This window comes from Lynx canadensis, chromosome A1 (genome assembly GCF_007474595.2).
Source record: "Lynx canadensis isolate LIC74 chromosome A1, mLynCan4.pri.v2, whole genome shotgun sequence".
Taxonomy (NCBI): domain Eukaryota; kingdom Metazoa; phylum Chordata; class Mammalia; order Carnivora; family Felidae; genus Lynx; species Lynx canadensis.
This window is the reverse complement of record NC_044303.2, coordinates 203,370,997-203,398,301: the sequence shown is the minus strand read 5'-3', so window position 1 is coordinate 203,398,301 and position 27,305 is coordinate 203,370,997. Positions and strand designations below refer to the sequence as shown.

Genomic DNA, 27,305 nt, shown 5'->3' with positions numbered 1-27,305 from the left:
CAAAGAGGCATAGAATGGGGGCACTGGATTGGGCTGACTCAGCACTAATCCTTCGTCAAGAATTATTTTTTAGAATAAATTTCAGACATTTTCCCCCTTTATAGGCTTTGTATAGTCATGTTTTATTAATATTAATGAGAGGCATTACAGGGGTTTAGTTGATTGGTTGTTTATTTCATATAGATTTAACACCTTCCTCCAAGGTTTGCTCTGGATTCTCTAATGAAATGGAATTTCACAAATGAAAGACTCATAGAGAGAATGAGTTAACTTATAATCTGTTATCTCTTTTACTTAAAAAAAAAGATACACATTTTTTTGAAAGCTTCAGTTCGAGTTTCCATAGTTTGGCTGCAGTGAAAATAATCAGCGATGGAACAAGCAGATGCCGTGCAAGTATACTAGAGATGGCATTACTTTTGTTGAAGTCAATTGAGAAATATACAACTTCTGGCTTTCTTCCCACAAGTTAAACAATAAGTCAATCTCTTTCTCTGTGCTCCAAATGGAAACTGGCAAATGACTAACCTACAAGGATATTTTTGTTATAATTTTAAATATTTTCTTATGACTACTAATAACAAAAAACAGAGTAAATATTTATAAGACAAGATGTTAATAGTCTACGAAATGAGAGCCACATGCTTCTAAGATTCTCAATCAATCAAGGTGTGTTCATTACTGATCTATCATAATGAGTGATATAAATTTATGAACTAAATTCAGCTACACAATAAGAGATGTACCACAAGGAAAAACACTTTGAAAAGCAAATAGCCTTTTCAATACTTAATTGAAAAGATTAAGTGTAAAAATAATAAAAATCTGTTATGCAGTTTGGCATAATTCCTTTCTCTCTGTTACACTCTTGTAGTTTTTTACAATATATAGGTGTGCTTGAAGCTTTCTTAATACCTAAATACTATGTTAAATAATCAAGTGAGTTATTTGAGAAAGGTGGTTATTGAAAAACAAAGTTAATTATTGATGTGTCGCAATGTCCTTAATTTATCTCACATACAAATGAATTCATAAATGGATCTAAATTAGTTCTAAAAGCCCCATTTCCAGAATAAAAGTAGATAACCAGTGAGCACTTACATTTCAAAGACATAATTAGATACCTTCTAGTCAGAAAGAAAATTGCCCGTAGAATTAAAAGATCTTAGAAACTGATGCCCACAATTAAACTACATTTTTTTCTTATGAAATATGGTTGGTTAGAATTTTCTATTTCATTAACATGGGCAGAATTATTGACATATATTGAAATTACAGTCAACCCTGTTTTTTTCACGTTTAGCTGAGCTACGTTTGAGTCTTGTACCTGTCTTCTCATATTAATGTAAGACCTTATGTTTTGAAAATTCATTCTATTAGACTCAGTTCATCCTCTTACATAAGATCTGCTTGTATGTGAATCTATAACTCAGCATATTAGCCATTTTGTTTTTGCTTTGTGTTAGCCACATCTTTGATGGCTTCAACTAGGTTATTATCAGTATGTTGAAAAGTTCTCAGATCATACTAATATGTTGAAAACACTCATATCTTACAGAGATCAACTGAATATCTTCTATGTTGATATCAGTCAATCTGCATTTTGGGGTGTGGGGGCAGAAAACAATCAGTTATTAACCTACTCAATTCCATTTTCTGTTAGTCCAAATATTTAATTATAAAATATTATAAAGAACTCTGCAGAAAGCCTGGTATGAAGTGCATGTGCCAATGTAACATTCATCTCAAAAAGGACATAGTGGACTGGTATATGTACTTAGCATGGTTTTCAACAAATTTTCAACAAGACTTTTTTCAATCCCCCCTCCCCCATGATATCTTCTATATGAAAGAAGAAAAAAGATAAGAAGGCTGATCTGGTATGATTTGCTTTCATTAAACCAGTGCCTGCTCGGACCAAATACTGTCTTTGCTTGATGCTCACAAATGATTTCTTTTATAACTTGGTGCAGAGTCTTGCTTGGAATTAACATCAAACAGGGGCGCCTCAGTGGCTTAGTGGTTAAGTGTCCAACTTTGGCTCAGGTCATGATCTCATGATTTGTGGGTTCAAGCCCTGTGTCGGGCTCTGTGCTGGTGTTCACAACTCAGAGGCTGGGGCCTGCTTTGGGTTCTGTGTCTCCCTCTCTCTCTGTTCCTCCCCCACTCACACTCTGTCTCTTTCTCTCTCTCAAGAGTAAATAAACATTAAAAAATAAAAAAAAAATAACATCAAACATATCAGGTTACAATTTTCAGCACCTTTCTTCATTTTCCCATTGTAAATCCAAACATTATTTACATATAGCATGGACAACCAGTTTTTTCCCCATTTTCACGGTTTATCAAAGACCCTATGCAATCAGTCCATCATATCTTCTCCAAGATATCACCATTTTAAGGTACAATTGGCATGGGCCAGGGGATTGAGCTCATTTAAAATACAAAAGTATTGACTCTGAATTCAATTTGCCTAGAGCTTATTACAGTGTATTCAGTTTAAAATATTCTGCTTTCACAGTAGATGCTATTAAACAAGACTGAAAATACTCCACTTACATTCTGTCATTTATTATTATGCCATGGATCCCAAGTGAAGGGTCTATCCATTTCCTGTCTTTGTTCCAACTATTACTAAATGCCATTAATGTTTCTTTCATTCTAAATGTTATACATAGCTACTCTAATGGGTTCAAACCATTTTCTCCAGTATTCTGTAGGAGGAAGGAAAAGAAAAGCAAAGTTACATTCAAATTCTGTTGATTTCTTTAACGAGGCTTATGCATTATAAACTTTTTCTTTCTGTGCCTTTTAATATTTCTAGCTGTATGGTATATCTGCTTCTACTTGAAGCTACATCAAATCATTTTTAAATGGGAGAATTATGAACAAATTTATAGACAAGAAAACTCAATTTTGGCTTATACATAACTACAACTATTTATAATAATTTATGTGTATTGAGCACAGAAATGTAATAAGAACTCTTCAATATATTTGGCATGCATAAACTCCTCCATTTACTTCAAAACTTTATGAAGTAAATATAATTATCATCCCCACATTACAGATGAAGAAACTAGGACACAAATAGATTAAGTTACTTATTCAAGGTTACACAGCTAGTGAGTGTGGTAGAAACAGATGAATCTAAGCAATCTGGTTCCAGAGCTTGACCATGCTTAACCCTTTATAATACCATTTCTCTTGTTTAGTTTAAGATTACTTGCATTCTTTCTTTCAGATTCTTTGATTAAAACATTTTTTTAAGTTTATTTATTTTTGAGAGACTGAGAGAGTGTGAGCAGGGGAGGGGCGGAAAGAGAGGGAGAGAGGGAATCCCAAGCAGGCTCCATGCTGTCATCACAGAGCCCAATATGGGGCTGGAACCCATGAACCATGAGATCATGACCTGAGCCAAAATCAAGAGTCAGATGCTTAACTGACTGAGCACTCCTCCTTTCAGGTTCTTAACACTTAACCCTAACAAATAAATTCTTCAATTTTGGTTGGAGTGGACTCTCATCATTTCTGCTGTACTTTAGGAAATCAAATTTTGTGAATTAGGCAAGTCAAGACTTCATCATTACTGGGCATTAGGGAGAATAAGTATTCATCTCCATCGCCTATATGCTTTCCAGTGCTAGAGCGTGCCATGAATCCTCTCACATTTTTTTAAAATTTTTTTAACGTTTATTTATTTTTGAGACAGAGAGAGACAGAGCATGAACGGGGGAGGGGCAGAGAGAGAGGGAGACACAGAATTGGAAGCAGGCTCCAGGCTCTGAGCCATCAGCCCAGAGCCCGACACGGGGCTCAAACTCACAGACTGCGAGATCATGACCTGAGCTGACGTCAGACGCTTAACCGACTGAGCCACCCAGGCGCCCCCCCTTTTTTTTTAATCCTCTCACATTTAATTAGTTTAGCACCTTCTAGTATGCCCTTTTATAATATTTCTTTATTAATTTTTTTGGAAGTTTATTTATTTATTTTGAGAGACAGAGGGAAAGAGAGGGTGGGGGAGGGGCAGAAAGACAGAGAATCTCAAGCAGGCTCTGCACTGACAGTGGGACTTGTACTTAGGAACTGTGAAATCATGACCTGCACTGAAATCAAGAGTCAGATGCTTAAGCGACTAAGCCACCCAGGCACCCCTGTTAATGTTTTCTTTATACTCTTTATTTCAGTCTTCTCCAGCATAGTAGGTGTATGCCTATTTGACATAGGTACTCCTCCAATTAGGTCAATTTTTTTCAAAAAGTCATATTTCAACCATAAATTTTCACCCACTTAATTTTATAAATTACTTTAGGATTTAAGGCATTCTGCCTAGAATATTGGAAATCCAAGGCTTTGCTATGGTTATCCTTCAAATTAGTCCCCCAAGAAAGGTTTTGGTAAGCTCTATATCATGAAAATAATAAAGGAGAAGGGGATTTCTATTTTACTAATCACCTGGACATATGATTTCTTCATTCAAGGTTTCCAACAAGTCTTCATTCTTTTTTTTTTAATGTTTATTATTTATTTCTGAGAGAGACAGATAGAGCATGAGCAGAGAGGGACAGAGAGAGAGGGAGACACAGAATTTGAATCAGGCTCCAGGCTCTGAGCTATCGAGCCCAGAGCTTGACGCGGGGCTCGAACCCACGAAACATGAGATCATGACCTAAGCTGAAGTTGGACACTTACCCAACTGAGCCACCCAGGTGTCCCAACAAATCTTCATTCTTGCATTAATGGGAAATAAGGAACAGTACAAGTAAGGAGACTGCTGTCCTAGATCCACTTCTGTCATTAACATTCTATTTGACCTTGAGCAGATATTTTTAATGTCTCCTTCTCTATTCATAATATATTCATAACATTGGTTGTTGTATGTAAAAGTACCTTTAAAAGACAAAGAAGCTTTGTAAAATATGACACTGTAAATAATCCATTCTTTATTCACGACTGAATAAAGACAATTTGCTGAGCACAGTTGTGAATGGATGTCACAAAACTACCAGATGCATAAAGAACCAACTAGTAATAATACCTGATTACATATACTAAATATTAGGATATGTGGTAGAAGTTACAACTGTTACAGAAATTATAATAGGTTATTATGAAAAGAAGTTGGCAGAAATATACCCATAAACATATTGTTTACTTACTAGATGAGACATAAAAGATCTTAATAAGAATATAGCTTAGTGGGGTGCCTGAGTGCCTCAGTTGGTTGAGCATCCAAATCTTGATTTTGGCTCAGGTCATGACCCCAGGATTGTGAGATCAAGCCCTGCATTGGGCTCAGCGCTATGAATGGAGCCTGTGTAAGAATCTGTCTGTCTCTATATCTGCCCCTCCCTCTCCTGTGTATGCTCTTAAAAAAAAAAAAAAAAAAAGAATATTGCTCAGCAAAAAGAAATCTAGAATTAAGATATTAAACAACAGTTGGCTATGATAAAGGGTGTAAGTTTTTTGGTTGTTTGTTTTGTTTTGTTTTTTCCATTTGGAAGAAAGAGCAGATTCAAAGACACCTATTGACAATGCCAAATGGCCTGAATGGTTGGAACACAGCTGAAAGAAGAAAAGGCAATCTACCTATATTGATTGCATTAGCTCTTCGACTCCTATGTCCTAATTCCATTTTTTTTCATTCTTCTGTAAAATAATTTGTGTATTCTCCTTCTTGTTTCTCTCTCAACTTTTGTGGTCATTAATTCCCACAGAATATTAAGCCACTATGACAATTGGTCTTTTCACACAATGCAGTACGATATAAACTAAAGGAGAGAGAAATACATTAGAATACTTTAGAACATGTTACTCTCATAAATTTTCACATGTAAACAGCATTCAGATCTACCCCGTATGAAGTTTTCATGTTTGTATGCTTCTTTGTATAAAAACCTATATGTGTTTGAATCTCTTTTTCATATTTCTCTAAAGAGCTTTTTTTTTAACTTTCTAATGTTCCGATAAAATAACAAATTATAGATAAATAATAACATTCTTGTGTGAAATGCAAAGTTACCCTCAGAAGAATGTTTCCATAAATGTTGTCAATTAATACATAGTTGAATCTGATTTGCCTAATATTTAGTGTGTCAAACTACTTTTTTTTTTTAATTTTTCCTTAAGAATTGATGACCAAGTTGAGAGCAGAATTATGAAATTGCTAGATGGAATGTAGCCATCATCTGGGATGCCTGGATGGCTCAGTTGGTTAAGTGTCCAACTGTTGATTTCCACGCTGGTCATGATCTCAGGGCCATGGGATACAGCCCTGCTTCAAGCCAGGCATTGGGCTCCATACTGAGCTTGGACCCTGCTTAAGATTCTCTCTCTCCCTCTTTCTCTGCTCATCTATTGCTCATGTGCATGTGTGCACTCTTTCTCTCTCAAATTAAAAAAAAAAGAAGAAGAAGAGGGGTGCTTCGGTGGCTCAGTCGGTTGAGCATCAGCTTAGGTCATGATCTCACAGTTTGTGAATTCAAGCCCCATGTCGGGCTTTGTGCTGACAACATGGAGCCTGGAGCTTGGAGCCTGCTTTGGATTCTGTGTCTCCCTCTCTGCCTCTCCCCCACTTGAGCTATCTGTCTGTCTCTCTCAATAATAAATAAACATTAAAAAAAGAAGAAGAATGTAACCATCATTTAATGGAGCAATAATGCTTTAATTTTAGTTTGGGAGCAAAGGGGGACTAGTAATGGGTACCACTTAAAACGGTATTTTTCCCAACCATCTTATAATTTTATTTAACTAAGTAAATTTTTAAAAATATCAATCAATAGCTGACATTAGAACAAATGCAATAGTTTTTAAAGAATTATCTAAAGGACTAAAACATAGTTGGTGGCAAATTGAAATGGTCTAACTGAATTATGTTTTCATTCTAATACAATTGAAATAAAAGATTTTTCTACTGAAAGTCCTTTCCTAACTTGCAGGCTCTTAGATTATTACATTGATCACAATAGCAAAGGCTAACAGATACTCTGTGTGTGTGTGTATATATATATATATATATATATATATATATATATATATATACATACTTTGGTGTTCCTTATAAGTAGACATTTTAATTAATATTTATTCCTATCTTTAGAATATATTTAGAGAAAAATTTTGTTGAATTTAATATGCTCTAGAAAATGCTAATGGAATATAGAAAATATATTATGGCTCATTGTTATATATCTTTTTATGAATTACAAAAATATGATGTCAAGTTACACAGTTTCCTAATTTTTCATCATTATCAAGCTTATATATTATCAAGCTTAGAAGAAATATTTATACAATTAGAAGAAATGTTTACGGTCCATAGATGGGCTCACTCATAACTCTATGCATGGAGCATGAGAGAGCATCTTGTACAACAGAGCCACGTGTTAATTAACCCTTGCTTACATGGAGCCCTGTTTCTGAGGCACCTGGCTGGTAATACCAGAAGAGTATTTAAATGTTGGTCACATTGGGCCCACTGCTATATCCTCAAAGCATAGAGAAGCCCAGCCAATGATTCTAGCACATATTTTTAAGATTTTATCTGACAAATTGCCTACGCTCGTTGGAATGTTGTAAGGATATATGTAAAATAACTGAAATAAACTAAAGATTCATGAGCCAAATTCAATTTTTTTCATAGAATTACTCATTCCCAGAATATATTACATCTTTAAAAACAACAAAATACTTCTCAAAAATGATGGGGTATATATAATGGGACTGTGAAAATGTTCATGCTAAGATTTAGAAAATGTTCTTGCTATTCTTTTCTTACATCCCTCACTTATCACATGGCTTTCTTCATGTCACCTCTGATTCTGCATCACATTCTGGGATAGCATATTTAGGTCAGTGGTAGTGGGCGGAGAAAAGAAAAGATGAAATAGGATGCAAAAAAAAAAAAAAAAAAAGAAAGAAAATTGTAGAGAGCCCTCCACTCTGGGAAGTAACTATATATCTTGTCCTGAAAATTATATGAATATAGGTGACTTAATCTATATAATTCAGGTCTCTGCAAGTCTCTCTTTTCTTTAAAAGAGAGAGATATAACATCATTCTTTTTAGAAAGAGGGGGCATTCATATGAATTACCTGATATCCATATATCTGTACATGAACTAATATGACAGAAATAATTCATCTGCTATTCTCTTGATTCCCAGGTTGAAAACAATGTTACCATTTTATTCCAGCCTCCATCAATTTAAAACAATATTTCTCATGTGAAATCTAAGTGAGAAATTCAGAATAAGTGGGAAGATAGAATTTTTTACCAGGTTCTTTTAGATTTATGGCAGTAGCAAAAGGAGAAACCTTAACCAACATACACATAAAAAAAACACAATGAGTTTTCAAATATTTTCTTATATATTGCAAGTTCTTCTAGTGGTACCACTAATGTATAGTTGCTCTCTGTCAACATGAATTGAAAGTTGATTATGACTGAAACTAAACTCTTTGTCCGTGAAGTAGAATGCTATGGTAGGGTTGGCATTAATTCAAAGGGAAATACAGATTTCATATTGCCTGCCTCTGACTTTATTTAAACCAGGTAACCATTCGCTGAGTTAGATTTTTCATCTGTAAAATGGGAATGAATATGTTTTCATGTCATTCAGAATAGATAATATGATACATGTACTTTGTACTACCTTCATGTAAGTTTTCCCAACATATGTATTTAGAGAAAATATTGGACTGCAAGATATTTGGTTTCTTTTCCCAATGTTAATAGGTGTCTCTTGTTAGATAACATAATTTAATGTATGGTGCTTCTTCTAACTATTCATTGCTTAAAACTTAAGAGGCAGTCCAAACAAGGGGGAAAAAAAAAAAAAACGTTTCGAATTTATGGATTGGTCTTATTTAACATAGTCTGAGAAAATATATAGTTTAAGTAATATCCTTTATCTTTCTCTCTTAGGGAACTACAATTCATTTTAAAGTTTTTCTGAAATGCACATGTCATTTGAAAACAAAATACCAGATCAGAATTCATTTCCATTTCCATATGTTCATTCCCATAAAAATATACATGTCTGAGAAGGAAGAACGCAGTTTATGTGAACTGTTTCACTTTTGCGACGAGGTCATGTTTCTATCCAATAGAGAACAGTCACCAGGCTGGCTTTCCTAATAGGCAGAAACCAGGATGGCAAAGTAGAATCACAACACTCAGCAGGCTGCTGACCTACTTTATTATTATAACTCATAGGAGCTATGAATGCATTTTTTCCCAGTAAAGCTAAATAGTGATTTGTCAGCAAATTAGTTACCTTTGTTAGGACTTTTAAAAAATTCTGTTAAGGCAATACATTCTATTTTTAAAAAGTCAACAATATAATAATACAATTTCCAATTTATAGAATTTCAAATCAAAAACACTTTGCTAGACTTCAAGAGAGGAGAGATATATCTTTCATTCTTAGTTATATTATCTTGGTTATATTGTTTGAATCATTACTTAACTAGTTAATTGGGCTTTGTAAAACAAAAAGTTAACCTATTTTAATTTTGTCTTTATACATTTTCTAGATTATCAATAGATAATATCTCACATTTCAATGTTCCAATGTTCTACTTGTATATGGGGATTTGCATATAAGCAATGTAAATCCCGTTTTTATCCCCAAATCATTTGCTTGAAACAGGGGATACCAATAAACAATTCTTTGTACCCAAGCACCCCCAAAACACATTCATTTTGGTCATTACAGTCTGTGAGCTAGAAGTGACTGACCTGTCTCAGTCCACAGTCTGTTGAAGATTCCGGATACAAATCCACCTGATAGTAGTTGAAATAAATGTGTCTCTATTTTGTCTCTCCCTGTCTTTTTTTTATGCTCCTCATAGACTTTATCTAAATTCACACAAAGCTGCCACTACCACACCCTTGTGTGAATTAGAAAAAAGTAGTGCTTTCTGGGCGGCTAAATTAGGAAAACAAAAAAAGTGGTTTGTAAGAATGGCTACACTTTCAGGTGTATGTAGCTTGGCAAGGAAGAGGGCAGCATTTAGCTAGCACTTTCCCCTTGTTTAGGAGTGTTTGGGCACTGCGCACATTTCAGAGGCCTCAATTCAAATGCATATTAAGGGCTTTTGCACATAATTTTCTATTCCCTTAGATTAGAAAATCAAAAATTTAAATCTCTACTCTATAGTTTTCTGCACCTAGAATGAAGTGGAGTGAATGAAAGCTTGTTTGAGTGTAAGCCCTATGAGGGCAGAAACATCCTCATTCTCTAGTGTATGTATGTTCAGTGCCAAAGAGAATGCCTGGCCCAAAGCAAGTACTCAATAAATTACCTACATGAAAGAATAAATAATACACACTCATTTCATAGTTGAACTACAGGAACGTTGTGTGATTTGCCTAAAATCTTAGAAGTTTTAATGTTAGAGGAGATTCCGGAATGTGTGTCTCTAAATTCAATTCCGCCAGATTTTTCCTTTCCTATTCTGTTGTCTAAATGAAATCAGGATAAGCTGTGTTATGTTGTGGACTGCAAACTAAAAGGATGCCTCTGGACAGAGAGGGGAGAAAAAAAAAAGAACTGGAGGGTTGCAAACCAGCTTTTCAATGCTTAGACCTGTGAGTGAAATATGATACTAGCACTCAGAGCCTACTGACCATAACCAGCAGAGGACCCCATCAGAGGAAGAGAGTTAGAGAATGTGGAGTGTGTGCCCATTTGGTTATTAGTAATACACTAATAATCTGAGATACATTGTCTCAAATAAAAATGAAATTCTGTAGTAGTCTAGATTTTCCAATCAAATCTCTTATTTTCTCCAAATAGTGGAGAAATAGTCTCCGCTATTATAATAATAGTCTATTATTAAATAGACACTTTGAGACACTTTATATATCTTATTTTCTGATATTCTTAGTTTGTATGGTTATATAAGTTATATAGACTTCACAAATTTTGGGTATTTTTATATTGTCCATGAGCTGCCAAGTGATTACTTATCTTTGAAGAAATAATTTGATGTACAAATTACTAAAGCAAAAACTATCCAAGGAAGAATATATAAATGCATAACATAATAACTTCTTTACATATAATTTTCACATACGCTAGATAATTACCTTTTTAGTATATACCACTAATATTTACTTAGCAACATATGCAAGGTTGGCATAGGAATTGTGGGGCATGCAGATACTGATTAAGACATACTGTCTGCCCTCTAGAATAGCATCCCTCAAGATGAGGAATGCACATGTTCCTTCAAATCACAACAAAATGAAACATCATAATAAACATTATAATATACCATCATATAATATATACATAATAAAACATAGAATAAATAAATGAAAAATATAATAAACAATATAATAAATGAGTTGGCTTAAATTATTTTGATTATGATATTACTCAAACAAATATAACAAGAAAACTAGATATGTTTCTTATCCTTATAATTCTTGTAAGGTTAAAAAACATAAATTTACAAATCAAATACTAACAAAATAATAAATCAATAAGCATATCTAAAATAAATTCACTGTGATGGATAATGTTTTGCTGAAACCCAACAGTTGCATACAATGTAAATTTAGTGCTATTATGGCACTAGTTTTGCAGATTAGTTTCACACACTACAATATAATTGTGTGCTATGTAAGAAGTGACTTAGTTTTCAAGTCCATCTCTCCATTTTGACTATGGTGAAAATTCGGTACAACATTTAATATGATGTCATTTACCCTTCATTTGATATAAATGGATCATTAATCATTAAGCCCATAAGCCAGAATTATTTTATATGGTGCAACGTACTTCAACTAGAAAAGCAAAGCCATTCTGTCGGTTGCCTTTTAGTTTAATTTTGCAAAACTAAAAGGCACCTGACAGAATGGGAGAAGATATTTGTAAATGACATATCAGATAAAAGGTTAGTATCCAAAATATACAAAGAACTTATCAAACTCAACACCCAAAAAACAAATAATCCAGTGAAGAAATGGGTAAAAGACATGAACAGACACTTCTCCAAGGAAGACATCCAGATGGCCAACCGACACATGAAAAAATGCTCAACATCACTCATCATCAGGGAAATACAGATCAAAACTACAATGAGATACCACCTTACATCTGTCAGAATGGCTAACATTAACAACTCAGGCAACAACAGATGTTGGTGAGGATGTGGAGAAAGAGGATCTCTTTTGCATTGTTGGTGGCAATGCAAGCTGGTGCAGCCACTCTGGAAAACAGTATGGAGGCTCCTCAAAAAACTAAAAATAGAACTACGCTACGACCCAGCAATTGCACTACTAGGCATTTATCCATGGGATACAGGTGTGCTGTTTCGAAGGGACACATGCACTCCCATGTTTATAGCAGCACTATCAACAATAGCCAAAGTATGGAAAGAGCACAAATGGCCATCGACTGATGAATGGATAAAGAAGATGTGGTATATATATACAATGGAGTATTACTCGGCAATCAAAAAGAATGAAATCTTGCCATTTGCAACTACGTGGATGGAACTGGAGGGTATTATGCTAAGTGAAATTAGTCAGAGAAAGACAAAAATCATATGACTTCACTTATATGAGGACTTTAAGGGACAAAACAGATGAACAGAAGGGAAGGGAAACAAAAAGAATATAAAAACAGGGAGAGGGACAAAATAGAAGAGACTCATAAATATGGAGAACAAACTGAGGGCTGCTGGAAGGGTTGTGGGAGGGGGGATGGGCTAAAAGGGTAAGGGGCATTAAGGAATCTACTCCTGAAATCATTGTTGCACTATATGCTAACTAATTTGGATGTAAATTTTAAAAAATAAAAAATAAGGTTAAAAAAAAGCAAAACCAGATTCCATATTTAGGGCATTCAGATGATTGTAGATTCATAAAAGGTTTACCTTGTAACCTTTCACACTACCACCAATACATATGCATGCATTCACAAATCACTGGGAGAAAACCCATGGACTCCCTGAGAATAAACCTGCAGACTTCAGTTAGAGAAACACAGCTACAGGAACATATTATTTAGCTGCAAATCCTTCTTTATTCTGTAAAGTCACTCCCTAAATTATGTCAAAATTAATATGTAAATTCAAAATGCATCATAGTTTTTATTTTCTTAGGTTTTTAAAATGAATATTTCATGATTTTATAATATAAACCAAAAACTATTATCTCTAATCAGTTTAATAATGAGCTATTATAATTGTAGTGTGATATACCTAAAAACATAATCACAAAATATGAGAATGACAAGATTTTCAAAATTAATTTTATTAGATATTAATTATCTGACCAATCCAAGATATTCATTTAGGCAGAATTCTATAACTCAAATATTTCTTGAATGAAATATTCTATATGAAAGGATATATTAAAAATAAATGCAGAGCAAGATAAATCCCTGGTTAAGTTGGATTTTGCAAGTCGATATCTCCCACCTCATGAATTCAAGTAGCCCTCTGTGGTTGGTGTTTGAGCTTTTAAAAAATAGCTTTTAAAGAATTCTTTCAGTGAGGAATTTTTAAAGACTGCAAAAGAGTTAGCTGACAGGAACTGGAACTACATCTACAGACTTAACTGCAGATTAGAAACAGTTAACATAAGAATATAAATATAAAGAACAAATTACCAGTTATCGATACAGTATAGTTATTGCATTATTCTGAATTTCTCATTATAGGACATACATGGGTAACTAGCTGGTGATATACAGATAAGGATAAAGATATAAATACAAATGTGTTTAAGAAAGATTGAAAATACATATAAAGAGACAAGTATATACATATACATGAAAATATGGTTAAGGAGGATTTAAAATAATATTTAAGAATATAAATCATTTAGGAATGCAATATATGAAAAAGAAGGAGGGTGTAAAGAATCTGTCCAACACTCTAATCTTTACCATAAATTATTTAGTATCAATGTCAACTGTCATAGTATAATTGTCATAGTATAATTGCCAAGAATGACTAATAATCATGTCTGCATCTATCCTGGCTTCTCACTTTTTGCCTTCCCAATCTGATTTTGCTTGTCCTACATCTACATCTCATATCCGTCTTATTTAGTGTCAGAGCTGAAAAGCTGACTTTCGAGTGACTTTCTACTGCAACTGGGGTGACTACAGGTTTCATTTCTTCCCATTACTTTCCTTAACTATCTTTTTACAATCTATGCGACAAGATACTCTAATGTGTTTTAGAACAGAAATTACAGAGTCTGATAGACAGGCATTCTAATCTTGGTTCCATTGATCTACTAACCTTTAGCTTTAGCTAAAGTTTAGCTAAACTTTAGCTACTAACCTCTAAAAATGTCAGGTTTCTGGACTGTCAAATGGGAGATAACAGTGCTCAACTCATTCTGTTGCTATGAGGACGAAATACGAGTGTATCTATTTTCTTAAATTTTTTTAGTGTTTATTTATTTTTGAGAGAGAAACAGACAGATAGAGTGTGAGTGGGGAGGGCCAGAGAAAGAGGGAGACACAGAATCAGAAGCAGGCTCTAGGAGCTGAGCTGTCACCACAGAGACCGACATGGAACTCGAACCCATGGACTGCGAGATCATGACCTGAGCCGAAGTCAGACACTTAACTGACTGAGCCACCCAGGCGCCCCATTACAAGTGTATTTCAAAGCACAGGGGTTTGTATACAGTAAGCAAGATATATACATGTCAGGTGCTTTTATCTTATGTTGGATTTTTACTTCTTTATGACTCCCTTATTGTATAAATACACTTTGTTTTGTTGTGATGGAAGACTTTCCAGAATTTGATAGTTTTAGGATAGAAAAAATGATATCTTCAAGGTCAAGTGACACCATGGGGATTCCCCATAGATACGAAAATTGTCTTTTTAATGGTCGTCACCTTCATATCACTAATAGTCACAAAATATATCTGGTCTCTAGGGTTGAACATAGACTTAACTGTTTCCTGCCCTTGACATTAAAATTAAACATGAAAATATTGTCAAATAAATGTGAAAGAAAGAGCTGATTTCATAGGTAAATTTGCCCCGCAAAAAAGACTCAAGAAAAAAACCTGTAAACTCTGTAAAGGTATTTTGTATGACATTGATATAATAATAAAAGTTTGACTATGTTAAATACAAACACACAAACTCACAAAGAGCACATGCAGACACATTTAAAAATGATCAAGATACTAAAATTTTTCTTCATTAAATTTGCTTAGCACTGGATATATTAAGTAGCATATTGCTCTATATTACAATTTCACAAATATATGCCCTTTATGGACACCCCCAAATAACCCTTTTACATTTTAATGAAGACCATTGTGATTTTTCCTGAAAGATACCTAAGAGAAATTTAAACAATAATTACTTGCTAACTTAAATATTAGTTGCTGCCGGTGAAGAATCATCCTTTGGTAGTAGCAGTAGTGTTTTTATACTATACACTCTGTTAGTAGCCAGAATATAAGAGCTGTTGCTTTTTTTCTCCCCATCCCCCAATATCTTAATAATGTCTTCATAAGTTTTCCTTCAGTGATAATAACAATCAGACAGACCTATAACTAAGAAGGTTTCATAGTTTTGAAAAGTGACTGGATCAAATGTTTGCTTTAATGTTTAGGTGCAGAAACAAAAATAGAACAAGTATTTCTCCAACGAACTTTCAATAATGAGGCTAGATTACAATAAACTACTCTATCAGGCACTGTTCTAGGCACTAAGTACAGAACAAAACAGACAAATTCTTTGACCTAATGGAATTGACATTCTGTGTAGAGACACAGACAAATATAAATCACAGACTGTGTGTGTGAGAGAGAGAGAGAGTGTTACTAAATATTTTTAAGATAAAATATAAACCAGTTGGTTTATATTATATATATATATAATATTATATATTATAATATTATAATATTAGATATAATATATATAACAGATATAATATTAGATATTATATATATTAGATCTACTATATAGCTATAGATCTCATCGATCTCATCTTCTATATTCATCATTATACTCTCGCTCGATCGATATTACACTCTATCTTCCTCTCTCGCCCTCTCTAACTCATCTCGATCTCTCTTCGCTCTTCTCTATCTTCTCTCTCTTCTCCTCGCTCTCATCTATCTCTCTCGCTTCTACTCGATCTCTCCTCTCCTCTCTCGCTCTCTCGCTCTCTACGCTCTCTCCTCTCTCTCTCGCTCCTCGCTCTCTCCTCTTCGCTCTTCTCTCTCTTCTCTCTCTCTCGCTCTCCTCTTCGCCTCTCTCCCTCTCTCTCTCTTCTATCTTCCTCTCTCTATCTCCCTCGCTATCCTATTATCTATATCGTAGCCGAGTGGTCACACCGTGGCTTCTGTGGGCAGTGACATTTAAGTAGGTCAAACGAAATGAGAGATCCAGTGATTTCAAACAAGGAGATAAAGAATACAGAAGGCAGGGGAGGAGGGTAGGAAGGAGGGGGAAAATAGTAGTCACGAAGAGAGAAAGAAAAGAAGACCAGACTTCTTAACATGTGATGTAAACCACTCTTTTCTTCAAATATGAACACTGAGCTATTGTTGTTAGAAGAAAAAAAAATGTATGTTCTTAAGATGTCTATGTCATTTCTATAACAATAAGCCCAGAAATTAATATGGAACACTTCAAGTAAAAAAGGGGGTATTTGATTTATGCCAAAGTTAAAGTTTTGTGAAAGTCTCATAAAATTTATCTTCCATAAAATGTCACATATAAGAGAAGTCTAGTCCAAAGTATAGGTAGCTTAAACAATATTTTATTATATTAATGTAATTAAAATGCTATATATGAAGAAAATATGAGAACTTACATCAAAGGAGAACAAATCTTTGTGAATATATAAATTAAATATATTCACTAGTGTTTCAATTCCTTTGTAAGTATTGTATAATGTAGATCAAAATGCATGTTTTTTTAAAAGAACACATGTCCTTAGCCTTAAATATGACTGTGAATATACCTGTGTAAATCAAATTTTTATTTACCAGATTTTTAAATATTTAAATATCTTTCAGTGTAAAGTGTACACTGAAACTAATGTAACATGTCTATACTCAAATAAAGAATTAAAAATTAAAATAAATAAAGGCTTTACTTTCAACATGAAGCTTTCCCTGTCTTCCCTAGCAAAAAGTACTATCTGAGATATCATGCACATCATACAGATCTCATTGCGCCTATACTGATGAACACATCTCTATATGTTTTAACAACACCTAGAATTGCATGTCTCAAGCACAGTAAATGCCAAAATCAAGTTGAAAGAAAGGAGTTATTCCAAGCAGTAGGTAGTTTTAGAAGAACATTGCACCACGATTATATATATGTGAGAGTGTACGTGTACCTTTGAAATAAAATGTCTTCCATATACACAGACTAAGATACCTAAAAATAGATCCTGTAACATATACATCCCCAGAACCATTTCGTGTGACATTTAGTTGTAGAAAAAGCAATAGAACATTTTATTTTACATCCATGAAAGCCAAATTAAGTTTTCTCCAAACATTTACAGAGAAGAAATTAGACCATTCTGACATAAATACTTAGAACTTTTTGGCAAAACACTGAATACGCAGAGTATAAAATAATACGAATTACTTACAACCATTTCATTCAGAGACACCCAGCAGTCCGGTGGGAAGTCCTGCAGTAGTGGGACTAAGAACTGAAGACAGCCATCCCAGTGGCACAGGAGCAACATCATGCCGATGAGGTTAAAAATTCTCACCACCGCGCTGGCAAGGTCATACGTCATGTGGAAAATCTGTTGACCAAAATATAAAATCAATCCTTATAATTCTTATCATCAGTTTTCTTTAAAGTGAAGAATACTATCAATGTTGGTAGACACTGACATTATGTAGTGTAAGTATTGATTTAACAAAAATATGTAAAGAACTTTACAAAGAGAAACAGAGGTTACATTTCTTTACCTTTACCTTGAGGCCTGGCACTCTGCTTTCTGAGAATTGCGACCAGATGTGGGTTCTCCACAAAGTACAGGGATAACATAAACACATTAAATGCATGGATCATGTTTTATAAAGCATTTGTTGGGCTGATTTTCATTTACTGTCCTTCTGAACATTTTGGCAATGCTGTTTTAAAGAAGTTAACAAATTTGACCCTCTTCCCTGAATCTCATCCCTATTAAATTAAAGGATTTGTTAACGGGCCAAAAAAATAATACCAAACAAAACCACAATGACTGAAAACCAGTGTCAAAATAGATTAATTTCAAATATAAAATAATATTGAGATTTAACTGCAGTTAACTTTATAGCTATATGAATGTAGGTACTCCTTTATTGAATATGAGTAGTGGCCTCTGAGATAAAAGCTTGTCTGAATTTGGATAAAATACAATTGGGTCTCACTTTTAAAAAATTAAAATTGTTACTTCCCTTTCCTGTGAATCTTTCTTATTTATATTTTCATGAAATCCAATATGACAGGTAAGATTATTTCAGAAAGTACAAAAATTATGACAAATCAATGATCTCTATCATAATTTTAGAATTGTGAACTTACATATAGCTCGATATCTATAACTTTTCATCCATCCAGTTATTACAAGAAATAAAACTAGAACCTTAATCCTTCCTTTAGCAGCTCATATATTATATCACTCTCTACTGCTAATATTTCTGCTTATATTTTACCTACTCTAGAATAACAAAACCCACTTGGGAGCAGACCTACATTCTAGAATAAACTTTTTTTTCCTAATTGTTAAAAAGCTACTGAGTCAATAAAATTAATAAATATGCATAAATACACAAAGAAACAACACCTTGAGGTATTCAGATTCACATTGTTATAATTCAACAAAAGAATCATCTATTTTTGAAGTAATGAGGACACCATGGATTGAAAAATTATCTGAGAAACAGAAAAAAAAACCCACAAATTTTGTTTTGATTTAGAAACTATATCTTGTAAGTTAATGCCTATAATTCTTTAAATTTTTTTTTTTAAGTTTATTCATTTTTGAGAGAGAGAGAGAGAGAGAGACAGAGCATGAGCAGGGGAGGGGCAGAGAGAGGGAGACACAGAATCTGAAGCAGGCTCCAGGCTCTGAGCTGTCAGCACAGAGACCGACGCGGGGCTTGAACTCACTAACCGAGAGATCATGACATGAGCCGAAGTCAGACACTCAACCGACTGAGCCACCCAGGCTATGTCTATGTCCCTAATGTCTATAATTCTTAAGAGATACATACTGATATACGTAGAGGTAACATGACAGGACAGCTGGGATTTTGCTTTTATAAAATCACCAAACCAGTCTTTAATTAAATGTTTTTCACTTTGATACATTTTGTATTGGCCATTAATTCGTTCTTTAAACAATCTTCCTTTTTGACATAGTAATTATAGTGAGAATTCTCACTTTCTTTGTGGGAATATACACAGTTCTGGATTCCTTTTAAAAGTAAGATAGGGGTCCTAGATTTTAAAGGCAACAGATCACATATTTTTATATTCAGACAGCTATCCACAGAACAATGAATTTTAAAGAATTAAGAATTTTATTTTCCTCTAAGTTACTTTTTAGTTTGGTTTTGTATTTGGCAAACCCATAGAAAAGTCCTTTCAATGTTATTCCCTCTGATCTTCCTTGGTCACTAAATTTAAAAACAAAAAACTTACCAAAAATTTCATCAATAATTTCTCATTAGAAGTAATACAATAAAGCATAATAAAAAAGCTTTCTGTTATTAAAGTAGTAAATTAAACCCAACATGGATTTAAACATTTTCTATTTAGTACTAGAACCCTATAAATATTTATCTAAGTATTTCCTGACAAAATGGTTCAATATGGGTTTTGGGTAAGTGTTGCATTGCCGTGAAATAGGGTTAAGTTGCAGAATATAAGCTTCTGGATCAAACAAGGAACTAATCACCTTTCAACCTAATTACCTGAAGTAAACAATATCTGAAACTCTCTGCCAAAGTCTATAAATTATAAGCATGTGGGCAAACATGTAATTATGAGACCTTAGAGTGAAGTCTGGGATGTTATACAGGACTAGGTCCCATTCTTTATACATCTGGCTTTTATGGCTTTACCACTTTCTTTGTGAGGAATTAGATTCTTTTTTGTGGGATTTTATGAGATTATTTATTGTAATTAATAGCACATGCTGTAATTCAACAATTCCTTTAAGAAAATGCTATTATTTCTGAAATGTTTCCAGAGAAATATAATTGCCATTTTCATAAAGGAAGTTAATGGTGACATAAGGTCTTTCATTACATATTAGAAATACATTGTTTTGTTTTGTTTTGTTTTGTTTTGCTTCCATGTGATTCCTGGACTCCTATTATAACAAGATAAGCCCTGGAATTACTATTTCCAACCTCATAGTATTAGTAGACATAAATCTACTAATGCTAGATTTATATACTAACCCTGCTGTATAGACAATGTTCAATACACTGAAATGAATTTCCTCCTTTTTGGTCTTTAACTTTCTGTGTTCAAAAGTAATTTGACTTTTTGGAGCTATCCCCAAATCTTACTTTGGAAGAGGCAAAGTAAGTTGCCTGTTTTGACACTGGTCAATACCCAGAGGCTAATTTCAAATAGGCAAATCCACGTATCTCCATCTTGATTTATCTACCTAACAAAAGAACATCATAATGTATGTAGTATTACTTTTGATGTACACCTGAATGTGTAGAGTGCTTAGGCCCAAACTAATTGTCTCTTGAGCTCTTATTAACTAATACACTCTGGCAGGCATAATCATCTCATTGACTGGTTGCTGAGACTATGAAAGGCTCTGTTAAAACCTTGTTCACAGAAGATATGGAATAAGAAAACTATTCCTTTATGGGAGCATATACGTCTACAGATAGACACATTAACCAAAGAAGGAAAAATCTAATCTAATTCATGCATAGCCACAACGTCTTATTGTCTAAGGGCAGCTTGTAGGATAAATGTAAGTGTGACTTTACTCAAATTCCTGATCAAAGAGCTGATACCACTGATTAATTAATATTCTCAGGGTTTTTTTTTTTTCCATCTACAGGGTAGACATCCTTAAGTGATATATTCCCATCTAAATCAATTGTCTTAATGCTACTGCATGCAAACCCAACTTCACAGAAAAATGGCACCATATATGACATTCAGTGAACTGTCGAATGAATGAGAATGCCGCAGGGATTTAACAATAATAGCAGAAACAACTTTAGATGATCTTCACAGTGGAAAGCTTTTGCTTTTGTGTTTTAAACCAGGGAATTTAAGAAAAGAAAACTCTATTATTTCCTACCTTCCAAGTAATCTAACTTGACTTGAAACCTGATTTGAGTGCTCACAATGTACGTAGCAGAAGACAGGTTGCTCTGACCTACTCTCAATATGCTGCCAAGTGGTACTATAAGAGTCAACAACAACAACAAAAAAGAATTAAGTAAGTTTCTAAAGCAGCTCTTTATTTTTATTTTCACAAAACCTAGACTACAAAATACGTCAGTGGAAGGCTCTGTGCTTTGCATTTGTCCAGCTCAGAACATCGTGTTGTTCATATGACTTCAATGAAAGGAAGATCTGGTAACAAATTCTCACTGGATTCTTTTATAATATTGTAGTTCTAGAATTCTGCCCAGTTGGAGTTTAATGACTCCAGACAGGATAGGTAATTAACTCTCCAAAAACTGAAGAATGCTCTGAGTTAGATAATTTGATTCAGAATCCCAATTGTGCCCTAATATCTGCAAAAGTGTTTTACCATGATTTTTGTTATTCCATCTTGTTTTTGAAAGGTTAAATCCCAAACTGTGCTATATGGCAGATACCCATAAATTAGCTGAGTTCTTTCAAAACATGTCCCACTTTCTTAATGTTTGTTTATTTTTGACAGAGAGACAGAGCACCAGCAGGGGAGGGGCAAAAAGAGAGGGAGACACAGAATCCAAAGCAGGCTCCGGGCTCTGAGGTGTCAGCACAGAGCCCAACGTGGGGCTGGAGCTCATGAACCGTGAGAACATGACCTGGGCTGAAGTCTGATGCTTAACTAGCTAAGCCACCCAAGACGCCCCTGTCCACAACTTACTTTTTTTTTAATTTTTTTTATTTATTTTTTATTTTTTAATTTTTTTTTAATTTTTTTTTTCAACATTTATTTATTTTTGGGACAGAGAGAGACAGAGCATGAACGGGGGAGGGGCAGAGAGAGAGGGAGACACAGAATCGGAAACAGGCTCCAGGCTCTGAGCCATCAGCCCAGAGCCTGACGCGGGGCTCGAACTCACGGACCGCGAGATCGTGACCTGCTGAAGTCGGACGCTTAACCGACTGCGCCCCCAGGCGCCCCCACAACTTTCTTGATATACTGGATTCAGGGGTTTTCCAGTCTAACAGCCAGATAATGATCAGTGGGCCTTAACTATCTTTAAGCACTTGATGTATTATGTTTTACCTAACCACACAAATCATCAAAATTGATTTAAGACTTTTCATAAAAACAAATAATCCAGTGAAGAAATGGGCAGATAACATGAATAGACACTTCTCTAAAGAAGACATCCGGACGGCCAACAGGCACATGAAAGATGCTCAACATCACTCCTCGTCAGGGAAATACAAATCAAAACCACCCTCAGATATCACCTCATGCCAGTCAGAGTGGCCAAAATGAACAGATCAGGAGACTATAGATGCTGGCGAGGATGTGGAGAAATGGGAACCCTCTTGCACTGCTGGTGGGAATGCAAACTGGTACAGCCACTCTGGAAAACAGTGTGGAGGTTCCTCAAAAAATTAAAAATAGACCTACCCTATAACCCAGCAGTAGCACTGGTAGGAATTTACCCAAGGGATACAGGAGTGCTGATGCATAGGGGCACTTGTACCCCAATGTTTATAGCAGCACTTTCAACAATAGCCAAATTGTGGAAAGAGCCTAAATGTCCATCAACTGATGAATGGATAAAGAAATTGTGGTTTATATACACAATGGAGTACTACGTGGCAATGAGAAAGAATGAAATATGGCCCTTTGTAGCGACATGGATGGAACTGGAGAGTGTGATGCTAAGTGAAATAAGCCATACAGAGAAAGACAGATACCATATGTTTTCACTCTTATGTGATCCTGAGAAACTTAACAGGAACCCATGGGGGAGGGGAAGGAAAAAAAAAGAGGTTAGAGTGGGAGAGAGCCAAAGCATAAGAGACTCTTAAAAACTGAGAACAAACTGAGGGTTGATGGGGGGTGGGAGGGAGGGGAGGGTAGGTGATGGGTATTGAAGAGGGCATCTTTTGGGATGAGCACTGGGTGTTGTATGGAAACCAATTTGGCAATAAATTTCATATATTAAAAAAAAAAGACTTTTCATAGCATGCGTTGGTCTGTCCCTAGTCTTGGCTTCATGAACAGTGATCATTTAAAGTCTAGATTTCTTCTACGTTCTCAGTACTGATTCAAGACTTCAAATATAACTTTATAATTTTTATCAAAGTAACAGAATCAAAAAAGTCAGAAATGGTTCTTTTGACAAAGGCTATTCTTATTCTTAAAGTACAAAACAAGGCTGGATACTTTTGTTTCTCTTTTTGTTTCTTTTTAATTCTGCACCTGCATGAATCGAATTATCATTTATATGGAGTGTCTATATGCCATGTTGACACAGAAAATAAGAAAACAAGTATTTACCAACTCTGTTTCACAGCAAACATGTTATTCAGGATTCAATATGTAGTAGCTCTAGTCAATATTTTAAGAGCCCTATTGCACCTTCAATAATTCTTAGCTTGAAAATGATCCAGGTTACCTTACCATGCTTTAGGTACAAAGTGCAGAAGGTTTTACTTGATCTCTGAGAGAAGAGCACTGTTCACAGTAATCAATTTGAACACTGACCAGTGACTGCTCTCCCTATTCTATGTAGGATCTCACTCAGAAAGGCTGGTCCACAACCTTCAGAAGAGTCAACTACCTGGGCCTCTCATGTCAGCCTCTGTAAACAAAGTGCAGTTATTCAGTCCACAAACTCACTCACCAATTGTCAAATTCTCATGCTGTTGAGTGCTTTCTTTCTGGATTTTTCTTTCTACTGTCCCTTCCCAAACTCGTTCTTCATCATTGATTAACTCTCATATACCCTCAGCCTTTTCGTAACACTCTTCCTCTTCTCCTATGCATTTCCTGAGACATAGGGACGCCCCTCACCCTCTCCAAAGCCTCAGCTTTCCTGGTAGCTCTCGCAAACAGAGTTGGTTCAATTCTTTCCTATTTCATAAGGCTTAGGTTCTTTTGGCAGTGGCCTCATTTTCCCAGCTCGCCTTTTGCTGCTGTCAGACAATTATTTGTCCAGCTGTAGTTTAAAAAAAAAAAAAAAAAAGTCTTCTCCTCAGCGCTCATTCCATTTGGCTATTCCACTCATAACGTTCCCTCATTTCTGCATATAACAACCTCTCAATCTCCAGCCTCAGCACATCTCCATTTATTAGAGAACTCTGTATTTTTCCACTGCCTTTTCTCTGCAAAATGTCAACTGCTGATTAATTAAAACAGCTACTTTCTATACCTGAGCTGCTGAAGATTACTGGAGAGGAAACTAGATTGTGGCTATTAAAAAAATTTTTTTTTCAATGTTTTTATTTATTTTTGGGACAGAGAGAGACAGAGCATGAACGGGGGAGGTGCAGAGAGAGAGGGAGACACAGAATCGGAAACAGGCTCCAGGCTCCGAGCCATCAGCCCCGAGCCTGACGCGGGGCTCGAACTCACGGACCGCGAGATCGTGACCTGGCTGAAGTCGGACGCTTAACCGACTGCGCCACCCAGGCGCCCCTAAAAAATTTTTTTCTAATGCCCACCTCATTTGAGACCTTGGTCTATGGTCTATTCATTTCCTCATTCTTAACACCACTGATCCTATATTTAATCCTCTCTTCTATCTCCCCCAAAGCTCATGACTATCCTACTCAGTTTCAGATTAAAATTTTACCTTTTCCAGAGGAAACACATTCTTATATTTTAATCCCCTCAACTCTGACCCCTCATACCTTCAAACAAACAAACAAACAAACAAACAAACAAACAGACAAACAAACAATCTGTAACTTTTCTTACTGGCCATGGCCTAATATTAAAAGACGGTGTGTTTTTTATTTAAGATGAATCGCTACCAACCTTTTCGAAACTTTTTCCTCCTTCAGAAACCTAAATAATTAGTTCACAGGTCCTCAACTTATGGGGAAAACCAACTCTCTCTGCAACCGTTGTGGACAGACCCTTTTGTAAAGTACAGAAAAAACGAATTGATATAAAAATGAAATTAATAAAACCCAAGACATATGTAATACAGCCTAAAGTTCTTAAATGTGGTGGCAATTACCTGATGGCTTTTTCTTCAGAACTGTTAACTTCTACATGAGCTTTATCTCAAATATTTAGAAATAATAAAATTTCTCATTTCCTCAAAACCATTTCAAATTGAAGAAGAATTTTCATTTCCTAGGTACTAACCTAATTCTTCCCCTCCCCCCCTTATATTCTTTTCAGTTTGGCTTCTCAAAAAAACTCTCCTCCCTGGAATTTTGAGACAGAGAGAGCTGGCCTGCCTTCACCCACCTTTAGTGGGTAAAGTGATTTTCTTTTCTCGGTTACATGTGCAAATTACCATCTGGTGCAAAATCTGATTTCCTGAAGGACATATGTGTCATAGCTACTCTGTGCTTCTGTCCCCCTCCCCCTTCTCCATGGATGAAAGGAGTGTGCAGATATTTAAGGCTGACTTCATTTTCCCAAATGGGAAATTGAAACTTAGGAAAAAATATACATCTATTTGAGCGTTCTTTTCGAAGTGGCACAGATATATCACTGGAATTATAGAGAAAAATATGTCTCATCACGACTCTGCACTAAGACTAAACAGTACTAATACAGTCATAACAACTACATACTTATAGAATAGAATGTACTATTTATCTGTCACGACTATTAAGACATAAAGTATAGTTGACTACGCATGTGTTATTTTGGTCATGTCCACACACTTTTTTAATAAACATATATGTATGTATAAAATAAAAAATTCAGGGTGCCTGGGTGACTCAGTCAGTTAAGTGTCCAACTTCGGCGCAGGTCACGAACGCATGGTTTGTGAGTTCAAGCCCTGTGTTGGGCTCTGTGCTGACAGATCAGAGCCTGGAGCCTGCTTCAGATTCTGTCTCTCTCCCTTTCTCTCTCTGTCTCTCTCTGTCCCACTCATGCTCTCTCTTTCTCTCTCTCTCAAAAACAAATAAACATTAAAAAAATTTAAATAAAAAGTTCAATTCTAGATATTTTTGTTGCAATGAAATTGTCACATTTCTTAATTCTCTTTTGCATTGACTATTACTTAAACTCTATGACTTTTTCGTTGCTTTGCCATGTATTGTATATCATCCATTTCTAATCCTACATATTTTTATACAGGATTCTAATTTCATATACCTAAACATTTAAAAAAGTATGTCTTCATGCAAAATTGCTCTTTGTTTAGCTTTGCTAGTGTGAGAAAAGTCTAAGAACATGAATTATTAAAGAAACATAAAAAATGGCAAAATCCTATAATATGGATTCTTTGAAGATTTTGACAGAAAACAATGATATGAAACAGTTACAGTGTAAACTGTAAAAGGTATACATTTTGAAAACTGGGAAACACATGCCTGATGGTATAGAGTTGACCCTCAGCAAATGTTTTTCTCCCACAGAGATTACTCAACTAACAATGCATTTTCATAAATGGGTCAGCACTAACGAGTATCTAACGGAGACAAAACATTTCTACAAAGCTTACTCATTTTCCTATAAATTTCAAGTCATTATCAGCTGATGACTGGAAATAGGTCTGAAACAAAAATGCTTACGACAGGCGACATTTTTTTAATCAAATATATCTACATTCACATTTTTTAAATTCCTCATGAAGAAAGAGGACATCCTCTTAACTTATAGGGGACTATGTAGTATAACAGAACATCTATTTATTGGACTGTGCCCTAGAAAACACAGAAGCGCAAGCATAACCCCCATGTGCTTAATTTACTTTAGGAAGTAGCTTACACACTGGGCAAATCAAATTACAAATGAATATTGAAAATGGTTCTATTAAGAAGAGTGTTTGATGGATTAGTACTATGGAAAAAATGAAATTAATTAAAATTAAACAATTTAAAATCATTGTCTATTCCTGTATTACAAATTTCAAATGGCTGTAAATGTATACAATATATGCAAATTATATAACTACTGAAATATTTTAATAAAGAAAATAAAAAA

At 34.8% G+C, this 27,305-nt stretch overlaps 1 protein-coding gene across 1 annotated transcript in view; it reads right to left on the bottom strand.

Annotated features, from left to right (window-relative positions):
* The window catches only part of HCN1 (hyperpolarization activated cyclic nucleotide gated potassium channel 1), a 390,610-nt gene that overhangs the window by 152,877 nt on the left and 210,428 nt on the right, over positions 1–27,305 (bottom strand). The window contains exon 3 of the mRNA XM_030330204.1: positions 17,616–17,777. Within this exon, the coding sequence (XP_030186064.1) occupies positions 17,616–17,777 (162 nt within the window). The remainder of the gene's footprint in view (positions 1–17,615; positions 17,778–27,305) is intronic.